This window comes from Asterias amurensis, chromosome 6, assembly GCF_032118995.1.
Source record: "Asterias amurensis chromosome 6, ASM3211899v1".
NCBI lineage: Eukaryota > Metazoa > Echinodermata > Asteroidea > Forcipulatida > Asteriidae > Asterias > Asterias amurensis.
In genome coordinates, this window is record NC_092653.1 from 15599028 (window position 1) to 15613664 (window position 14637).

At 39.6% G+C, this 14637-nt stretch overlaps 1 protein-coding gene across 2 annotated transcripts; it reads left to right on the top strand.

Moving 5' to 3' along the window:
• The first annotated feature begins 4334 nt into the window (after positions 1 to 4334).
• LOC139938692 (uncharacterized) lies at positions 4335 to 12456 on the top strand. Of its 2 annotated transcripts, none has more exons than XM_071934307.1 (3): positions 4335 to 4407; positions 5825 to 6328; positions 7240 to 12456. In XM_071934307.1, exons 2-3 carry the CDS (start codon positions 5881 to 5883, stop codon positions 9465 to 9467), a joined length of 2676 nt encoding a protein of 891 aa, XP_071790408.1. In that variant the 5' UTR covers positions 4335 to 4407; positions 5825 to 5880; the 3' UTR covers positions 9468 to 12456. The 2 variants fall into 2 exon arrangements, with proteins under 2 accessions (XP_071790408.1, XP_071790409.1); XM_071934308.1 differs by having other exon boundaries at positions 7246 to 12456.
• Positions 12457 to 14637: the final 2181 nt, after the last annotated feature.

Below are 14637 nucleotides of genomic sequence, written 5' to 3' on the forward strand. Positions count from 1 at the left end.
AGCCGGTTGCGTTGTATGTTGTTTATATCCGAGTTTAGTACACTTCTCATGACACTGGTACCCGTCGTCATATTTCTACGTTTAAGCAATAGACATCTCGAGAGTAACCAATGGGAAAAGCCCTCGCATTGCCCGTGTACAAACTGAGTGGTACGGAATCAATAGGCGGCCTGCAACAACTACGCACGGGACGTCCTCCCAACTTTACTGTGCCGGCCGTGTACACTTTCCATGTGAACTTTTTTTTTCTTCAAATAAAGTTCTCAAATTTTCTATATTGACCTTAAAAACGGTGAACTTTTATTAATTTGTTCTGGTCGAATAAAACGCAGTATTTCATGTTTGAATGGAATTCAGGGAAGCCACTTTATTGGTGATTTAAAGTTGTGTGTTATACCATGGAGCAATAAACTAGTTTATTGCTCCATGGTTATACGCAAGGTAAACTTACAAGGTTTGAGGTTTTCTTTTTCGGCCCAACTTTTTACGTTTTACTATTTCTACCTCCATATGGTTTTACATAAGTTACATTTTTGACGATAGAATGGGTAGAGGATGAAACCTCATTTTATGGTGAAACTAAATAAATTAATTGGCATGTAGCTTTAAAATTTGCAACATTAATGTAACTTTCTTTTACTGTTTGTACACTAAGTTTTATGGATTTTTTTAATTTTTTTAAATAATATTAATGTAGAACATAGGAATTTGACCCCCTCCCCACCCACAGCTCGAGCATTTACAAGGGCGCCCCCATTTCAATTTCAGGTGGTGAGGGGTAATGATTCTATTGTTTGTGGTGTGGTTCGTATGGACACTTATGTGAAATACATTAGTGCCACTTTATTGGTGATTTAAAGTTGTGTGTAATGCGAACAAGAATTTACAATTATTTATCCCCCCCCACCCCCACCCCCACCCCACGATAATACAGTTTCCACACACTGTTTAGTTTGTTGTATTGGAATGTAAGCAACGTTTGAGGTTTTCTTTTTTTGGCCCTACGCCCTAATTTTAACCGTCAAACACCTGCGAAAGTTGGCCTGTAGATATACAAGAACGTAAAATTTACGCGCGTGAAAGTATTAGCAGCGCCCTGATTGGTCAAAGGGCACTTGACGTCAATATAAAAAACAGGTGGTGCATTTAACGCGCACGACGTTGAACGCTGAAATTCTCAACTTGTTCAAAATAATTGTTACCTTGCGGTGGTATTTTGTAATCGTAAGAAACGTGTTTGGTTTTATGGCTGTATGCAAAAATGACGTGTTGTGCTAATTATTAAGGCTTAATAATCACAACAAAAATCAGCACATTCGGTTTTAACTTCAACATTTTTTTTTCCAAGGGGGTATTTTTCTAACTTTGCGCTTAATCCTTACTGTATGGAAATTTAATTTATCAAATAGACTACAAAATGTTTCAATTTCCAAAATCATGCCAAAAATACCTCCAGAAAATGTATTAAAAAAATCTAATTTTGCAATACCATGAATGAAATAAAGTGTGTGTATAATATAAATTAGTTTCGGTTTTAACAAAGCAAATCATTACTGGGGCGGCTCTTGAAACTAAAGACCTCCGGATTAATTAATATATCCAGCCCTAGTATTGGCAGTCTTCCCAGTTTGTGTTGTGAAGAAGGTTGAGAAAAAGGGGCAAGAAATGGATAATCTCATCCTCTTTGCCGACTGGGTTTGAGGAACAAATTGAATGCCATTAGGCCTATTATACTTATTAGCACTCACTCTATAAACATGAATTTTACCCCCAAAAATGTCCGCTTTCCAAAAAGCACCATTCAGTAAACGGTTTGTATCTTTTTGCAATTGATGCCATAATAATAAGAAATAATTGTAGCCAACAATGGCTATTTGCCATGAGATATTCACAGTGCGAAATATGGACTTGTGAACTGTAAAAACGGACAACATCGTTCAATGTTCTTTTGGAAACTTGTTATGGAAATAAATTATTTGTAATTTTGTATGTGGTGTTTCGTTTTGTTCATACAAAGGTAATTCTTTCGGGCCAGTGTTGTGGTTTCGGAAGTATTTCGTAACCTAAGCAATCCTAAGAACACGAGAGCAAATAAGCCGTAAAACCAGAAAGTAGGCGGCGACTATATACCTGGTAATCAAATCAAAACTTCAAGGTATACTTTGTCCAGTTTAGCATTCAATATTGTAATCAAATTTACTGATATATATTTCTTTAATCTGTTATACAAACTATTTAAAGTTTCTTTGAAACCAAGACATGCAAGACGAAGGAGGGAAAAGTGCTCCTGTGCTAAAATAAAAACCTCACTCTTTTGAGAGCTGGTTTGTTTGCCAAGTAATGGGATATTTTACAGTAGTTTTCATGACCGGTGCGTTTAGTTTTCTTCGCATCAGGGAAAATTTCAGAAAGCTGAAAATTTAACTGAAATTTGACCCTGGGTAGGAAGCCGATGCGATTTGCAATGGAACTTTATGACTGTATCAAACTCTCAGATGATGGGAAATTGTGAGTCTTTTTTCGTGGACACCGTTTCTACGTTTTTTTGCACTGGACACCGGAGACCAGTCTCCTCACTTGGTGTATCTCACTTGGTGCAGCTTATCTCAATGCATAATGCATAAAGTAACAACCCTGCAAAAGAATTAAGCTCTATTGGTCGTCAAAGTTGCGAGAGAATATTAATGGAAGAAAAAAATACCCTTGTCGCACAAGTTGTATACTTTCAGATGCTTGAATTCGAGACCACAGTTGAGGTCTCAAATTTAATTCATATTAATTGAGTGAGAAATTACTTCTTTCTCAAATACTCCGTTACTTCAGAGGGAGCCGTTTCTCACAATGTTTTATAGATCAACAGCTCTCCTTTGCTCGTTATCAAGTACGTTTTTTATGCTAACGGTTATTTTGAGTATTTTACCAAGAGTGTCTTTAATTCAACATTTACTCCAGCAGTTGGCAGGAGGACATCGAAAGCGGAGCGTTCTCTCCCTACCACCAATGTGCCTCCTTGATTCACGTCTATCATGGGGAGGACCATGAGAAGAAGGGGAGGTTGCCCCCTATCCTTCCGGAAACCGGAACTCATTGTTAGTTGCTGCAACCACCGAGCCAGGGCCCAATTACATAAAGCTGTTTGCCCATAGGCCTAAGCAAATTTTTGTGCTTAGTGTAGCCGAAAAATGTACGTAAGCTTAATTATTCACCTTGATTTCTCAAGTAAGCAGAACATTTCTAGGCGCGCATGTCTTCTTAACCGTGGATTTGCATTGCTGCGTCACTTGTGTGCGTACCGCGGGTATAGCCAGCAATATTTCCCTTGCTTACGGTAAACAGCTTTATGAATAGAAATTCTGCTTAGGACTCCCCGTAAGCACAAAACGACTGCTTGCATGCATGCTTTATGAAATTGTGCCCAGTACTTCAGTGCGGTCACAATTTTTGGCACGGGTCCGCATTACTGTTCTGCATACGATTGTTGTTGTTCACTTTATGAGGGCATAACTTATTTTGTAAAGGACATTTTATTTCAATACCGTCTCCAGCGGTTGGCGGGAGAACTTGCCGTGGAAAGTGAAAAGATGATCACACGATGGACAACATTGAGGTTGCCTTTAGTTCGAGGTTTTTTAAGGGGGGGGGGGGGGGGTCAGAGAGATCGTTCCCCCTTTCGAAATACCTCCCCCTATAACAGTGAATGTCAATGCTCAACCAGAGAAATGTTTCTATACACCGATCCTCCCTCTCAGCTCGCGCGGCCAATCTAATTATGCTCAACCTCCCCCCTCAAACCTAAAAAAAAAAAAAAAAAAATAGTCACGGTGGTGCAAAAAACAACTCTGCGGATACGTTCAGTTATTTGTAAGCTAGATTTGTCTTTCCCGACAAATGATGTAGGCCGCAATAAATTTTCCCAAGACCAGTGTAGTTTTTGCCTCCTTGCTAGTACCGACCGGACGGACAAGCCCAAAAGTGAAACACTATCCTCCTGAATACACTGTGAACATGACAATGAGGTACAAGTGACAATTTTTGTGCGTTCAGTTTGAAATCGGTATAAAAAATTGTGTTTAATGAAAGTGAAACACTATCCTCCTGAATACACTGTGAACATGACAATGAGGTACAAGTGACAATTTTTGTGCGTTCAGTTTGAAATCGGTATAAAAAATTGTGTTTAATGAAAATCTTCTGGGCTGGCACAAACCCCCGATGATAACAAAATTGCATGTTTTCGTTAATGGACTTTTGCAACACCGCCCTCTCGTGGTTGGGAAATTAAAACGGTAATCGGCACACCCTTCATGCACAGTGCGGTTATTGCATGCAAAGCACTCAACATAAGACAGGGTACCAACAATTTGCTGAACTGACGCCACGACGCTGACCGTTTTCTGTCGTTTTGAGGTGAGGAATTTATGACAAATTTAACCAAATATTCATAAAATGCACGCCAACTGTTCAGTTCATTAGCTTGACGATTACTGCTAGTATGCCAGGACACTGTGTGAATAAATTTCATTGGACTCCGAGGCTTATTTAGCTGGATATTTTGCAAATAATGTAAAGGCGTAATTTGTAAATTTAACGAAAGTACCTGTGCACAACTCTAGCATTGGCTGCAGCTAGAACTAACTACCCCGATCGGGGTAAGTTAATGATTTGGCGGGGGCGGCGGGTGAACGTCGATTTAGATTGCATTCGATATGACAGTCAGCGTTGCTTCACTGTACTGCCTGGCCCTGGGAATTTTACCAAGATCTTGGGAAATTGATACAAATCTGTTGAACTTGGAGTAAAACAGAACATAAAAAGGGCAAACCTGTGACTGTACTGTAATTTATCACGGCCACGCACATTGTCAAAATATTGATTTATTAATTTATTATTTTATAATATTATTATTAATATTAGGCCCCCTATTGATAATATTAATTAATTAAAAAGCCAAGTTAAAAAAATAATAAACATGAATTTTAAGATTTTGTTTTCAAATCGAGCAATCCACCACACGATATGTCGCATCCAAGTAGCATGGGTGGCTGCATGCAAGTGTTTGAACCAAAGGAACACGTTGCCTTGGATCGGACGAGTTGGTCTTTGAAAAGCATTTGTAACCATTTTTGTTATACTATGATTAGAAAGATATTTTAAAAGAAGAATACAACAATGATACACACAAGTCACAAGTATCATTCAAAAATTTGTGGTTCTCCTTTTACCTTGTCGACTGGCACGGTCGACCGTTTTAGTTCCCAAAGTATAAGGAAATTAAAACTGCCCAACTTCGAGGCAAATTTGTGTGGATCAGTGTATTCTACTTTTAAAACATCTTTCTAACCATACATTTTATAACAAACGGTTACAAACGCTTTTCAAAGGCCAGAAAGAAATTTCATGCTTTAAAAGCAAATGTTTGTGCTTAGCAGCTCTATGAAATTGGGCTCGAGCTTTGGAGGATAACAACACAGGCTGTCATTGTCTGTCATGTCTGTCAAGTCTGTCAAGTCTGTGTGTGTAGTAACTATATCTTGTGCAATTTCTACAATTTTTGACTAAAGACCAGGTAAAGATGAACAGATTTGTTTCTATTGTAGTTCCTATGAATAATGCACACTGAAACCTTTTTTTTTTACGATCACATTTATAATAAACTGAATTTAATTGAATTAAATTTTAAAAAAATGACACACATTCACATCTTGTTTTTAATGTGCTTTCTGACTATCTCTCTCTCTCTCTCTCAGGTCATACCATATTAGATGGTAAAAGAGATATGGCGTCCCATGTTTATGGATGTTTTTCGTTTGCTTATTTTTTGCAGAAAACTTCCGTTAAGAAAGCAAGAGACATAAGCTTTCATCATAGTTACTGTGCAAGATGGCAGAGACCACTCCTCCGTCTCTGACACCAATCAACATGGACGTCCATCCCCAGGAGGCTGACGTCACAACAACAGAGGGCGCTGTTGAGGTTCAAGAGGTCGTCTCCGATGAAGGAGTCTACATCACCCCCGAGATGGCGACCCGTGTGACCTTCCAGCAGGAGGGCGTATCTATCTTAAGCTGCGATGGGTCAAGAGACACCAGTCAGGTTCCGCAGGTCGAGCACATCACTGAAATTATCATCCCATCTTCAGAGTTTGAGTCCAAGCCGGAAGGTGGAGGTGTCTTTAGAGCTGATCTGCCTAACAACATGCCCGAGGCTGGGGAGACTTTTCCTATTGATATCCCAATGGCTGAAAGTATCATCAACTGCCCCGTGGAGCAGCAACAACCTACAGATGGCTTTGCACAACAAGTTGAGACCATCTTTCCTTCACAATCAGGTACATGATTGTAATAAGAAGTTGAATCTAGTTGATAGTACAATTTGGTTTTTACTTGTACTAGGCACTGTATACTCAGTACTTTCCCGAGCTATCCACAGGCAAGTCACTTAGGTGGGATTCAAATCCAGGATCTTAGCATTGCCACTAAACCACCGAGCTGGTTTGAATCCCACTCGAGTGTTTTGCCTGTGAAGTATCTTCGCAGAGCTCGGGAAAATACCAAGTTATTTGTGCTTTAATAAGGTGTAAGGTTAAAAACCAAATTATGTACCTTCTCCATTGATGTTTCTGTTTTATTAAAATAAGTACAATATTTAAAAATAAAAGTACATAGAGGATATTTGATTAATCTGAGATAAATGTACAATATCAGTGCCGGAAAAATACTTTGTTGTCCAGAACCAATGCAAGATGGGAAGATGTGATATTTACATTTTGTTAATTGAATGACACCTGCTCGAATGTGAATGTTTTTATTTTATTTCAGCCACATCCAACAGCGCAAGTAAATGACAGGATAGATAAAAACATTAAATTACATAAAAAAGCACAATAAAATTGTTTAAACAGACAAAACAGACAGAGATTAAAAAATGCGAGAACATCATGGTGAAAACTTGTTGGCTGAAAGGCTAAGGTTTTTTTTTAATGAGTGAAAAAAGTTTTGGTCTAGCGAGTCTCAAATCCGATGTTTGAAAACAGTAGTTAGATTTATTCAAATTCTTGTGACCTTGATGGGTGATTGAGTTTAAACTTTCACAGGGTCGTGTGCTTTATGTCAACATTTTGTAACTAAGCACTATTTTCATAGAAAATATTTTAAAGATTTATTTCTTGACTGGGGTGGAGTTTCAAAATGAGTGTTGTGCAATTCATTGATCATGTTTTAAATTTTTGTTTTGTATCAGATGCAGGTTCTGAAATGAAAGACACCATCGATGGAGTGGAAGCAGAAGGACCCAGGAATAGTAGTCAAGCCCCTCCATCTCAGCAGATTGACCCAATCGATGCCCTTGGCACACCAGCGGAGACACCAGAGAGTGAACCCCAAACTGTGGAGCAGACTCAAGATCCCTCTGACATTGTGCTTCAAGACACTGAGCAGCCGCAGGATAGTGCTGAAACCACGTTGGACAATGCAGACGAAGAGCCTGACCAACAGGATGAAAGCCGCAGTGTGCCAGACCTGATCTTTGTCTGCGTTCACGGACAGACTTTCCGCTGTAAACCCCAGACCGGCACCCCCATCAAAAGCCCTCCTAAGGAAGAACCAGTTAACTCTTGTGCTTGTAGTAAGTCGAAGAAGACAGCCCAGAGTAAACCAGCAGCAGACTCTCAAAATAGCAGATCAACGAGGAAGCTCCGTAACAGACGGCAGAATTTTTACTGCGATAGGTGCGATGAGACATTCACCCAGAAATCTTCCTTTGAGCACCACAAGGCGTCTCACGATGATGAAGAGGATGATGAGGAGGCAGCAATGGAGGAGGAATTATCAGAAGTGGGTGAAGAGACAAGTCTGACTGAGACTACCACCCAGAAGTCTCCAAGTGGACGAGTGCAAACAAGAAGCCGCCAGAAGAAAGACCGCCAAGAAAAACTCTGTCCAGATTGTGGAAAGCTCTTCAGAACTGACAAGGCACTGCAGACGCATAAAAGACAGCATGAGAGAGAAAATTGTAAGGAGGACGGCGGGGAGAACTCCCCGACTAAGGATGGGAAACAACGGAACCTGTCCTGTACCACTTGCAACAAGACATTTACCAGGATGTATGATGTTGAACGCCACATGGAGACGCACATTGACGGCGATCGTAGGAAGTGCCGGTCTTGCGCGAAATCATTTCAGACCATCAAGAGCAGGGAGAGACATGAGACCTTGCACTGTGACACCAAAAGGCAGAACAAGTGCGAGACCTGTGATGTGGTGTTTGGCAGCAAGTTCAAGCTGCTCCGTCACGAGCGCGAACACCTAACCTCAGAGGAGATTGAGAATCTGTCCTGCAAAACTTGCTCAAAAGTGTTCACCAATGCAAACAGCCTGCTGCGTCATGAGAAACTTCACCTCAAAGAGCAGGGTGCCACGATCACCTGTTTGTACTGTCCTGAGACTTTCGACGACCGATTTACTTTTAACACCCACAAAAAGACGCACACTGTTAAAGCCTATCAGTGTGACCTGTGCAGCATGAAGTTTAAGCACGAGTACCTCTTGAACATTCATATGAAGCGTTTGACGTGCCAGAAGAAGCGAGAAAGCCTACGCGATGCGCAGTGCAAACTCTGCCAGAAGATTGTCAAGGGAACGGCCACACTGAAGCGTCACATGCGTACTCACACCAAAGAGAAACCATATCCGTGCCGCATTGGATGTGGGTCTGCCTTTTCCAGCACCAGCAACAGGCTGAGCCACGAGCGTATGTATTGTAAAATGAGCCCGAGCTACCTCTGTCCCCACTGTGGAGAAGTCCTAACCAACCAGGCGAGGTTGATATACCACGAGAGCAAGTACCATGGTATAGGGCCTGTTGTTGCTGGACAGCGAACACAGACCACAGAGTTTCCGTGCAGATTCTGCGGGAAAGTCTTCTTCTTCAAGGGAGGCCGAAAGCGTCACGAGCGCATCCACACTGATGAGAAACCATACATGTGTCAGTTTTGCCCTAAGGCCTTCGTCCACGCTAGCGCTTTGGTTTGCCACGAGCGGGTCCACACCAAAGCAAGACCGTACAAATGCGATGAGTGCGGCAAAGCGTTCTCACAAGCGACTCACCTCAAGACACACACCCGGGTCCACACTAAAGAGAAACCGTACAAGTGTCGCTTGTGCGATAAATCCTTCTCCCACATGGGCACGCGGAAGAGCCACGAGGGAACCCATAAGAACGTAGACCCGGGAGTGCAAGCTGATGATCCCATGGTCCAGAGAGTTAATGAGTTCCAGATAACCCAGCAGGACCAACAAGGGATTCCTGCCGAGATTAAAGTTGTTCACCATGAAGTACCCGTTCAACACAAGCTCCACGCGAGTCACCACGAACATGAGGTGCAAGCAGCTGATGTGATCTTGCAGTTACTTGAGAGTGGGAGTCGAGTCCCGAACTTTGAGGGGTTTGTGCACCTTGCGCCATCTTAAGAGCAAAGGAACTTTGTGTTAATCAAAATGAGCATCTAGGATCCTTTTAAGGGGGGTTCCTTTCTGCAAACCAGACGTATGTAAAAATGTTCAGTTCCAGTTCTAAGGGCTCGTCAAAAGTTTTTGTTTCATAAGTGTTTGGGTACTTTTTGTACGACGCAAAATTCAAAGTAAATCGAACCCATCCTCTACATACATGTATGTAGTTTTCATTTCAACAAACACATCATACAACCTTTGAAGATTTTATCAAAATTGCCAAACGATTTAGGTGCTCCCTTGGGATATTTTGCACATCATATTGAGCTTCTTTAGATTGTGGCAATCAAAATATGTAATGTTATTGATTTTTCAGAGGATTGATACTGGTTTGATTTTTGTAATTTTGTGAGATTAGATTGAAAAACAGTTTTTTTTTCTTTCTTTTGTTAAATATAATTGACTACTGACCAATCCTGTACTTTGTCATTAAACAAATTTGAATCTTTTTCTTACTTTATTGTTATGTACATGTATACTTCAAGGAACATTACAGAATTGGTTTTGCTAACAAAACAGTTTCTGGCAGTGTAAGCACTCTAGATGTAACCCACCATATACCTAAACTGACAAACCTGTAGAAGTTGGAGAAAATAGTGAAAACAAATAACACATTTTGCATGACATTGATGGAAGGAAACAAATGAATAAAACGCTCACTAACCAAATCGGGTATGACATTTCAGTCATAAATATTTCAGGGGATGTTTTCTACTACCATCATCATTAGACCGTGTAAGTTTGATGTAAATCTGTGATCTTCACGATTTTTTTTCTTACCAATTCTGTAACGTTCCTTTAAAGACACTGGACGTCTTTGGTAATCGCCAAATACCAGTGTTCTCACTAAATAACAAGCCTGTGAAAATTTGAACTCAATTGGTCGTTGAAGTTGCAAGATAATAATGAAAGAAAAAAACATTCTTGTCACACGAAGTTGTGTGCTTTTAGATGCTTGATTTCCGGACTCAAAATCTAATTCCAAGGTCTCAAAATCAAATTTGTGGAAAATCACTTTTTTTCTCGAAAAACAATAGGTTACTTCAGAGGGAGCCGGCTCTCACCATGTTTTATACTATCAACAGCGCCCCATTGCTTGTTACCAAGTAAGTTTTTATGCTAGCAATTATTTTGAATAATTTTTTAACAATTGTGTCCACTGCCTTTTGTGTCCACTGCCTTTAAAGGCAGTGGACACTACTGGTAATTACTCAAAATAATTATCATCATTAAACCTTTCTTGGTTACGAGTAACGGGGAGAGGTTGATAGTATAAAACATTGTGAGAAGAAGAGAGGTTTCGAGAGAGAAGTAATTTTCCACAAATTTGATTTGGAGACCTCAAGTTTAGAATCTGAGGTCTCGAGTTTGAGCATCAGAAAGCACACAACTTCGTGTGACAAGGGTGTTTTTTTCTTTCATTAATATCTTGCAACTTCGACGACCAATCCAGCTCAAGTTTTCACAGGTTTGTTATTTTATGCATATGTTGAGATACACCAACTGTGAAGACTAGTCTTTGACAATTACCAATAGTGTCCACTGGCTTTAAAGGAACATTTCAGAATTGTGAAGATAACAGAAATACCTAAAACTTACATGGTCTAATGATGATAGTAGAAAACATGTTTTCAAAAACTAATTCTGTAATGTAACGTTCCTTAAAAATAATATTTACTGATTGACTGTGTTTTTTTAACACTGCATTGGTAAGGTTGATTATATTGGCCCTGGTTATAATGCGTTTGTATCAGTAATAACACACAACAGAACCCTTTGTGAAAAAACTGAACGTTCAAGTCTAAGCTGAAATAATATTTGAGAAGTCAGCTTTGAATTATGTATTCCTTGTCTGCAGGCATTGTTACTAGAAGTTTAATTTGCAATTTTAAAGTACATTCAATACTAATTCTACAGCTCACAATGCATGGCATTACACATAACACAGGGTGCTTGCTTTGGTTAACAAAACTTTACACATGAACCCCTTTGTTAGACACAACAGCCTTGAGCAAGGCTTTGGAGATTTTTGTTTAAATATTTGTTTATTTATTGGTTTCATTTGTACTTTATTTGCGCCACTCTACTCGCCCGAGCTACCATTCCGCCAGAGCTGTGTGAACGGTGGCTGTGTGTGCATGTGCAGTATCAGTGTGCGTGTGCTCTGGTGAGCGATATGCGTGTACTCACCGAATCGGTCTCTGCATGCGGAGAGTGGTATGAGTGCAGATGACCTGCGCACGCACAGTGTATATGGGTAGGTTTACAGTGTCTTTTTCGGAGTGAATAATGAGACTAATAATAACAAGGCTAAAAGACACAAAGGCTATTATTTAACTTGCAATAAATCTTTGGGGGGGGGGTCTTGCATTTAAAGGTACATGTAGGTTAATAATATATTTGTAAATACTCAAATAAAATATACTCCATAAGAACATGTCCGTTCACTAATGCTGTGGCCAATACGTACTGTCACTAAATGGGGAGGGATTCGGCTTTGAAAATAAGCCGACAGTTTGGGGTTCATTTCTTGGCTAGTAGACACTGAAACTTGTGACTTTAATTGTGTTTTTCTTGATAATTTTGCCTATAAAACAGCAAATTGTGACAAAAATCAATCTACTATATATGACCCTACCTTCATTGATAAAGGCTAATTTTGTAAAACCTGCATTTAAATGAACTTAACATTATTTTGTGAATTGCAGAATAAATTTGTTGTACAAAGCGTATAATCGTATCTTCCAAAGTATTATTGTATAACATTTACTTTTCTAAGTATGACTTGTGATTACTTTACCTTTGGAGGGATAAATTTTGTATTAAAATCCATTGAGAGTTTTGGCTGTTACTGGATGTTATGTTTGCTGTGCCAAATTATGCTTCATTATTTCTGTATAAACCCCCCCCCCCCAATACTGGACGAGTTGAATTAATGAATTTCTAATAAAGACAAAACATGTAATCATGAATGGTGGAATTGATCGTCTTAATTAATTTAATTTTGGTTTCTTATATAGCTCTCATCCGTCATGCAGTGAGACCAAAGGCCCTTTAACATTTACTATTTTTCTGCAAGGTATTGTGGAGCTACGTTTCTTAAAGCCATTGGACCCTTTCGGTACAGAACAAAAAAAAAAAGTTCACAGATTTACAAATAACTTACAGGGTTTACAGAAGGTAGTGGTGAAATACTTCTCTTGAAATATTATTCCATGAAATGCTTTACTTTTTGAGAAAACAGTACAACAATATCAATTCTCGTTAACGAGAATTACGAATTTATTTTAAACACATGTCATGACACGGCGAAACGCGCGGATACAAGGGTGGGTTTTCCCGTTATTTTCTCCGGACTCCGATGACCGATTAAGCCCAAATTTTCACAGGTTTGTTATTTGATATAGAAGTTGGGATACACGAAGTGTGGGCCTTGGACAATACTGTTTACCGAAAGGGTCCAATGGCTTTAAGTATGACACATTTTCCCTTTGCCAGGTAATGGTTTAAAGGCAGTAGACACTATTGGTAATTACTCAAAATAATTATTAGCATAAAGCCTTACTTGGTTACAAGTAATGGGGAGAGGTTGAGAAACGGCTCCCTCTGAAGTAGCGTAGTTTTCGAGAAAGAAGTAATTTTCCACGAATTTGATTTTGAGACCTCAGATTTAGAATTTGAGGTCACGAAATCAAGCATCTGAAAGCACACAACTTCGTGTGACCAGTGTCTTTTTTCTATCATTATTATCTCGCAACTTTGACCACCAATTGGGCTCAAATTTTCACAGGTTTGTTATTTTATGCATATGTTGAGATACACCAAGTTAGAAGACTGGTCTTTGACAATTACCAATAGTGTCCACTGTCTTTAACCTTTTTGAAGACAGTGGACACTATCTGTGGTACAATATACTGCCAGACAGACCTCTTCTTTTTTTCAAAAGTGAACTGGGTTCTTTTACGTTCCATTTCACAAAACACAAAACACATTTGAAGAACGCAGCAATAATGGCTATGTGTCTTGCTTAAAAACAAGTGTTTTGTACCGGGACTCGAACCTACTCTGCTCAAAAACAAAAACAGAGTTCATGTGCTCTTATCCACTTGGCAACGTGCAATGATTGTTGCTGGGAAACAGTTAACCAGTTCACTATTCAAAGAGGAAACCAAAACAACGTGTAAATCTTTGCAAGGGTCACAGAAATGTAGTAATAATCGGTTGGACTTACTCAGTTTGGTGACACAAATGACTGGACAAAGACACACGTTGAACTTGACTGGACGTCGCCATGTTGGGACATGTAGTATCATAAACTCAACAGGTCAAGGGTCACAAGCCATGATATATAGATACATCATGCATTCAACACCGCTGCACTGTCGCTCCCTCGTTCATTAGCTACATGGCAACTTGCAAGGCTCAAAACCAGATTTTAAGATGCGGCATAAGCAATCAATGAAGGTAGCTGAAGGAGTGTCCTGCAAAATAAGAAATATATGATGTCTGAAAAAAATCACAAGTAAAATGTGTTCAATGGTTTAACGCACTGGACACATTTGGTAAATTCTCAAAATAAAATTAGCATGAAAACTTGCTTTAGATAACATTGAAATAAACAAAACCCTTGTTGAGAAAGGCTTCAGGTCTGAAGTCCTTAGATAGAAATAGTGAGAAATTGGCTATTTTTCAAAAACTATGTTTACTTCAGAGGGAGCTGTTTCTCACAATGTTTTATGCTATCAACAGCTCTCTGTTGCTCGTAACTTCAATGACAAACTGAGCCCAAATTCTCTGCTTGCAGGACAAGTGCTGAGTTTGTGCGTTAACTGTGTCTAGAATGCCTAGTTATGTGTACTAGGCATGCGCACAAGCCACAATTCCCCTCTAACACGTCAAATATGCTTGAGGTAAGCACGAAATTCCCTGCTTCAGCAAGGGGAGATTATTTGCTTTAAAGCATGAAATAAGGCCCAGGCTTGCTGGTGGCTCGAATGAACAAGATGTACTTCTTGGTTAAGCAAGAATAGGAAAAGGCAGTTTCCTATATAAAATTGAGTATAAATGGAAACATTAATAGTCAACTTACCACATGAACTCTCTGCCACTTGTTTTGCATTTTTGTGTGTTC

Excerpts from the sequence above, each read along its gene's own strand:
- LOC139938692 (XM_071934307.1), top strand. The coding sequence starts at position 5,881 with ATGGCAGAGACCACTCCTCCGTCTCTGACACCAATCAACATGGACGTC. Across the intron at positions 6,329-7,239 it reads CATCTTTCCTTCACAATCAG|ATGCAGGTTCTGAAATGAAA; the intron begins GTACATGATTGT and ends GTTTTGTATCAG.